The sequence below is a fragment of the Chiloscyllium plagiosum genome, chromosome 31, assembly GCF_004010195.1.
Source record: "Chiloscyllium plagiosum isolate BGI_BamShark_2017 chromosome 31, ASM401019v2, whole genome shotgun sequence".
Taxonomy (NCBI): domain Eukaryota; kingdom Metazoa; phylum Chordata; class Chondrichthyes; order Orectolobiformes; family Hemiscylliidae; genus Chiloscyllium; species Chiloscyllium plagiosum.
The window spans coordinates 2,709,370-2,717,022 of NC_057740.1; the positions used below are offsets into that span (position 1 = coordinate 2,709,370).

Here is a 7,653-nt window from a genome sequence, read left to right on the forward strand (position 1 = left end):
ATTTAGTGCTCTGCTCCAAAACTCTTGCTCAGTCTGTATGAAGCAGTGGAAGTTCAAAACACGGCAAAGTGCTGGGAGATCTGGGAGGGAGGGAGCAAGTAAGGGGGCAGCAGGTGAGCGTGAGGGGGAGGGAGGGAGCAAGTAAGGGGGCAGCAAGCGAGCGTGAGGGGGGGGGAGGGAGGGAGCAAGCGAGCGTTGGTGGGGGGGGAAATGAAAGGACGATAATCCAAACGTATCTTACTCAAACCAGCTTTTACAGTGTGAGAGTGTGTGAGAGGGGTAGGAAGGCACGCTTTACCTTATCTGATTGAGCCTCCAGTGACTTGAGATTGTTGGTAACATTTTTCAGTTCCTCCTCCAGGTCACAACACTTCCTGCATGAACAAGATATGGTGGCAGTGAGAATTAATCGATCTTGCGCACAATCAAACTCAACACAATCTCACACAGTAAACTGAACACAAGAGGAATGCAGATGAAGAGGAATACTGAAGTGTTTAACAATGAGTTGGGGACTGACCAAGTGAATGGAAGAGATGGGGACATCTATTAGATATATTCAAACAACTCCCATGATACAGGCTGGTCATGTGACAGTGACCTGACTCTGTAATCCTGGAGAGGCGTTCTCTTATTAGTATAATAAGAGAATTTAAAGTTTCAATAAAAGTGAAAAAGTCCCAAAACTAAACCATCCACAAATGATGGCACTGGTTTCACACAGCAGGGATTGAACTTAAACTGCATCAACCAGAAGTCAGAATTGTAATGAAGTGGGCTTCAGTCTTCCACAAGGTTTTAACCCATCCAGCAGGGGACTTACATCTCGGAGACTTCAGCTCTTTCCTCAGCTCGCTCCAGCTCCCCTTCAAGGATGACAAGTTTACGAGCGACCTATACAGAGTGAATAAGTTTTAGCAAAATGAAGGATCTGTAGGCAACGCTCATTTGAAAACAAACAGTTCCTAAACTGGCTTCCTTACCATCGGTGGAGGACAGCTTCCATTTTAAACTCCCACCAGAACCACACTGTGGTACAACACATTCCTATCCATCAATAGCCACGTTAGCTCAAATCTAATACATAAGTGAGGCTCCATCCCTATATGCGACACTGGACAATCCCCTCCCCACCACCAGATGGAAGAGGAAGGCCCGGCAATGACTGATAAACAATTGGAAGTGTTTGGAGTTAGGGAAACAGAGCACAACCCTATTGATTTAGAGTTTTTGCTTCAGACTTCTCTTCATGTTCATGATCCACTCCCTCTCCTGTCCCTAAAGGATCTATAGCTGTCCCATTCTATTTCTCACCTCCCTCACAGACATCACCCAAAAGCTCAGCGTTGGTTTTCACATGTACCCAGACAGCAATGAGCTCTACCACGCTATCTTCACACCCACAACTCCTCTAGTTTGCTGAATTCGCATTCCACTTATCTAACTTGCAGTACACAATCAGCAGAAATTTCCTCCAATTAACCATTGGGAAGACTGAAGTAAGGCCTTTCCTGCTAACCAACTCCGAACCTATCCCTGGCACCAGTCTGTTTATTAAACCATGGCTGTAATCTTTGACAAAGAGATAAGTTTCTAACTACGCTTCCATGGAATTGTTCATTGTCAAGGTCCATGGCATCATCAGACATTGTCTGCACATCAATTCTATCTACTGCTGAAACGGTCACCCATTCCTTTGTGGCCTCTGGACTTGCCTACATAACAGATTCCAGCCAGTATCCCAGATACTGCCTTCCATAAACTTAAGGTCATCCCAAAGCCTCCTGCACATGTCCCACTCACCAACTCTCCCGTCGCTCACTTGGTTAAGCAAGACCATGACAGGATTTGAACGCGGGTCCCCAGAACATTATCGGAGTTTCTGCCTGCTGATGACAGCACAAGACCACTGCCTCCCCATATGGAGTGCAGGGTCCCATGTGCTTCACCAAGCGCTGTCCTATCAGTGCTCACCTCTTCGTATTTGCGATCAGCCTCTTCTGCAATGTGTTTTGCCTCCTTCAGCTGCAGCTCCTGGAGCTCCATCCTCTCCTCGTCCTTCATTGCACGGTTCTCAATCACTTTCATACCTCTGAATAAACACAGCCAGGATGACACAGGCTAAACCAGCAACCAGAGCACATCTAACATACTTTAAAACATGGAAATTCGAGCTGGTCAAATTTAGGCTTTGGAAATAAATAAGTCAAGTGGAATCAGAATAGTGGAATACCGATCTAGTCTGTGAAAGGAAGGTGGTAACATTGATGTAGCATTAATCACAGCACATTCTGAGGGCCTGACAGTCATTGCTTTTACCTACCTGACTAACCACGTCTTACCCTATCACAATCATGCTGAAAACCAATCCCCAATCCAATTCAACTCCACCCAACAGATATCGAAGTGAAGAATGAGAGACAGATACACTCTTGAAACAGATAAACACACTTTTTTATTTGATGAAAATTAAAGTTAACTTCAACTGCAAATCTTCCTGAGAAATTCTCACAGAACGATATCGGACATAATGCCACTAGACCATTCGACCCAGCTAGCCCACTAATCCCAGTCCTCTTTCTAACCCTAAACCTTCTATTTCTTTCTCCCTCATGTCTTTATCCAGTTTCCCTTTAAATGCATCACTGAATCCTTTCCCAACTAGGATCGGATCCACAGTGACAGAAAGAAAAGCTCACTTTGCCCACAATCGTGACTTTGGTGTTGTGCTAAGTGCCCAGTTCAGTATAGCATATGGACAAAACAACAATATAATATCATTGAACGGCAGACTTTCCAAAGATCATATGTCCCCTTGTACCTAGTCTCAGGATTGAATAAGTTGGGTTGTAACAACATGCTGATATCTTCATTGGGAGTCCTTATGCTATCATGAAGGGGCATTTCACAGAATCTGCTCCCTTTGGAGCAGCCGAGTTCCCTTCCAACAGCCTTTCAAAATTCTCACTGTGCAGCCTATGGCCTGCCAATCATCATGACAAGATGAAGCCTTCTCTAGTCTCTCTCTTTCTCATCTATGCTCCAGCTCTTTGAGCTCAACTTCTTAAGAGCTCACTCAACCCACCCATCTCCTCTTCCCACCCTTCACATTAAGCCAATATTGTAAATTGCTCCCTCACTTCAGATGTTTCCTCTCTCCTTTAAATCTGCCATTGACACCCTTCCAATTAAAAAAGCAACCCTTTACTTCACCGTCCTTGAAAACTATATCCCAGCTTCTAAACTCCCTCTCCTTTCCAACATCCTAGAGCTTATCGTCATCTTCCAATTACTTCCCAGCTCTCCAGAAACTGCCAAGTTTAAATCCCTCAAATCAAGTCCTCGCCTTGTTGCCATATCAAATCTGCTCCTACTAAACTTATCAGTGGTGTCCTGTGTGACTGGAAACATTCCCTTGGTGTTCTTCTCAACCTGCCTGCAGCCTTTGACATGGTGACCACATCCTCCTCCTCCAACCACCCTCTCCACTCTCCTTCAGTGGGTCAGGACTGCTCTCACCTGGTTCCATTCATCTCAAACTCATCAGAGCAAGAGAATCCTCTGGACCTTGCCCCACAACATTATCCAGCAATCTGTCCTTTACCCCCTCCTATTTCTCATACAATCCTGCCTACAGCAACCCTCAAAATCAACGGGATACTCTCACATGTAAAATGACAACACGCAACACCGTCTCTCTTAACTCCTCACTCTCACTAAACTATTACACTTCTTGCTGACATCAGGCCTGAATCACCAGAAGTCTCCTCCAATTAAATACTGTACAAGTTCCACTCGCTGTACAAGTTCCATTCTCTACCTAAACCATTTCCCAGCCAATTGTCTGAATAAGTGTCTCAACGTTTGACCTCGACACAAGCTTCTGACCACCTGTAATATTCCACCTGTTTAATATCTGCAGATACTGACCCCGTCTCAGCTCAATGGTGACTCAGGGTCTCACCCGTGCCATCGTTACCTTCAGTCTCAACTATTCCAAAGCACGCCAGGCTTGTCCTCCATCCCTGAATCCCTACTGTTATCCTTCCCCAAACCAGATCCCACCAGGTTCTTGCTCACTTGTTTGGTCTTCTGTTTAAGCAATGCCTTAACTTGAAAGTTCTCATCTTTGTTCCAAATCCCTCCGTGGCTCTACCCCCACTCCAGCTCGCACCTTCTGCACTCGCTGGTCTGGTCTCTTCGGATTTTAATTGCTCCATTACTGATTACTAATGTCCTCAACTTCCAATATCCCAGGCTCCAAAATCCCTTCCCCCTAAACCTCTGTACTCCCACTTGCCTGCCGTAAGACATCGCTACTTCATTCAAAGCAGTTTTTATCTCTTTGCTTAATCTTATCATTTTAGATTTGATGTCAAGTTTCAATGATTACGTAACACCATGTGACATTGAATTATGCTCAACTGAAGTAACTACTCATGTTCTTCAGAGGTTATCTTGTGGTGACTGACCTCGCTCAGATTAAGGGTGTTCTCCAGAATTGATCATCACTCACCTCTCGCTCTCATCCGCTGCCTTCTCTGCCTCCTCTAACTTCTGCAGGGCAGTGGCCAGACGTTCCTGTGCCCGGTCCAGCTCTTCCTCAACCAGTTGGATCCTTCTGTTGAGGGCAGCGACCTCTCCTTCAGCCTGAAACAAGATGGCAAAGAGACACAGATTGGGTCTAATTCATTTCCTGATGTGGTCTTTACACAATACCATTACAGTGCAAAGTACAGAGCAAGAGTGATTGGCTGAGGGTTCTCTGCTGGGCTCTTAAATGTGGTTAAACCTTCGAAAGATGGAATAGAATCCAACAATTTCAACTGTAACTAGTCTTTTCTACTCTGACCCAACATGATACCAAATCTCTCAGAGGAACCGCCTAGTGAGTTAGGAAGTTAATTCAACAGTACAGTTCAAAGGCTTGGAGCTTGGAAATACCTCAACAAGTGGAAAACCTGTTATACAGGCCGGGTTAAATCTTTCACCCATTAAGAGTTAGCTCGTCTTGCAATTTAGCTTGCTTAAGGATGTTAGAAGCTGTTGGAAATGGGATTAACAGAGGGTTAAGATCAGAGGCAGTGGAATGAAATCTCAGCATCTCTCTGTTGTGTTTGGTTGAGCAGTGACCCTCAGCTGGCACCCTCATGGAGGTGATGACAATGAGTAAAAATAACATCAGCACAAATACAAACTCTTGACCAAAAAGAGACTGCCTGGACTGACGGACAAATACCTCTCTGAAATCTGGACAACATGGTGTCAGTAACTATCGGTTCAGCACGAAGACATCCACTTTTCTCAAAGAAACAACTGTCTTTTCACTTACACGGTGTGCATTTCCCTCTGAAGCTAATTGCAGGGAGCACATTACAATCCACCGTTACAAGGACACATTAGGATTTCTCACCATCCTGAGTCCCATCTCGATTGCCAACATTTCCAAGTGTGTAGCACACCCAGGAATAACTGGGCTCAACTTGCCTCTAGGATCACACCGAGCCTCCCTTATGCCAGAGACTGAAATGCTGGGTAAAGAAGGACCAATATTCATCTGCTATCACATGGCCCAGCGCTACACTGATTAACGAGAGCAATCAGCCAATAACAGAGCCAGACCCGACCTGAAGGAAGCCCCCGTCGACAGACTGCTTCAAGAACCATGGGTCAAAAGTCAATTATCATTCCTAAACAGCCCACACCCACTACACTTCATGCCTCAAACAAATCATATTCTACATTCAAAAACGTTATTTCCTGAACAAAATCCATCCAAGATGAATCAATTAACATCATCTGCTTCCACTGGCCATGTTGGAAATTTGTGATGAAGATTGGGAGGAGGGGGGTTTGATGAAGGAAGGGAAATACAGAGAGAGGAGGAGGGGCAGAGGAAGAGGTTAGGGTGGGAATTCTAGAAGTTCCAATGAATGCAGCTGAAACCTTGGACACTATTAGTGGAGTAATTAAAAGTTAAAATTCCTCATTGATGTTGTCTTTCAACAAAGACTCCCGTACCACTGGCTCCCTGAGCTCGTTATAGCTGGATGTTAACTCTCGTTCATGTAAAAAGGAATACAAGTCCCTTGGAAGTTCTATACTGACCTGTCACAGAAACTTTAAAAAGAAAGCTGCTGTTTTTTGTACTAAATTGATTATCACGCTGCAGCTTTCTCCCAATAATCTTGACTAATCTGTGTCTCTCTGCAGCCTCAGAGTACGCCTCATCACTGTGTTTCACTCAGAGTTCCATACAGTCAACAGTTGGGGCTGCTCAGTAGATTACAGGCCCACACCGTACTCCAGTTACAATCCCATCATCCTGAAAATGACTTCCATTAACCAATCCATATCTCCATGGGTCACTACTCTCTTCACTGTGCTAAGCACAAGACCTCATGAACAAACTCTCTGCAGAGATGGAGGCTGGGAACAAAGCCAAACTGAGAAGTGATAACTAGCAAAGTTAATGGGAGTGAACTTTCCCTCCCATTAGTGTTGGCCCATCTGCAGCCTTTAACATGGTAACCACACCATCCCCCTCCACTGTCCCTCCTGTTGATGGGTCTACCCTCACCATTCCACTTTCATCTGATTACAGCAAAAGGATTCTCTAGCAATGGCCCCTCTTCCTGCATGGTTTCCTCTGTCCCCTCATCTCTGTCTTACTTCTCAGCCACTCAAGTGTCCAGTTTCCACTTGTACACAGAAGGGACTCAGCTCCACCTCGTCACCACCACCTCTGAAACCACAAAGCTTGTCCCACAACCAGTTCGGAATGAGGCAATTCCATCAATGAAATTCTGGGACTATCTAACCATGGGCTACAGCCTCTCCTTTTGCTAGCTACCAATCCATTCACACTTGCCGCCCACCCTCCCAGTCTGAATCCAACTCTTTGCAACCTCAGTGTTATATCTGACTGCAAGGACACATGTACATCATCAGAAAGAGCTCAGCTTTCTGCCTCAGCTCTGCCCCAACCTCAGTCTGTCTGCTGCTGCTGCAACCAATCCTACACTCATTACCACTTTCAGTCAACTATTCTAATGTACTTGAGGCTGCTCTCCCACATTTGACCCTCTGTAAACTTGGGGTTATTCAAATCTATTTGCACCCAGCTCCTGTTCCCATCACTCCCCTGTTCACTGACCTATACTGGCCCTTGAATATGCAATGCTCCAATTTTAAAGTTCTTATCCTAGTTTTCAAATCTCTCCAGTGGCCTGCCTGTCCTCTTGTCTGAAACCTCCTCCAATCCCACAAGCTGTTCTCTGCACTTCTCCAACCTCTGATTTTCAATTAAATTCCAACTTTAACGGCTGTGTCCCCAGCTATCCAGAGCCACAGCTCTGCAATTCAGCAAAGAGACCATTCTGTTCTCCTCGGAAAAAAAACTCACTTAGGTCCAACTGGTCAAACGGTTGGCTTAATATAGTCTTATGTGACTTGGTTTCAAATACTGTTGTAAGCCAGAGCGAGAGAGAGAGAGTGAGAGAGAGAGAGCGAGAGAGAGGGGATGTAAGAGATGGAAAGTTAAAAAACAAAAAGAAAGAAAGAAACTGAGAATGAAACAGAAAGAGGAATGGGAGAGACAATGAGTGAGAAAGCCAGAGAGGGAAGGAACGTGACAATGAAAGAGAGGAGTGG

General features: G+C 45.1%; 1 protein-coding gene across 1 annotated transcript in view; it reads right to left on the bottom strand.

Annotated features, from left to right (window-relative positions):
- Window positions 1–238: 238 nt before the first annotated feature.
- The window catches only part of LOC122565150 (tropomyosin alpha-4 chain-like), a 38,877-nt gene continuing 31,462 nt past the window's right edge, over window positions 239–7,653 (bottom strand). Inside the window, exons 2-5 of the mRNA XM_043720832.1 lie at window positions 4,517–4,650; window positions 1,975–2,092; window positions 824–894; window positions 239–374 (exon numbers count right to left, since the gene is read on the bottom strand). Coding sequence (XP_043576767.1) covers window positions 254–374; window positions 824–894; window positions 1,975–2,092; window positions 4,517–4,650 — 444 coding nt within the window. The 3' untranslated portion in view covers window positions 239–253. The remainder of the gene's footprint in view (window positions 375–823; window positions 895–1,974; window positions 2,093–4,516; window positions 4,651–7,653) is intronic.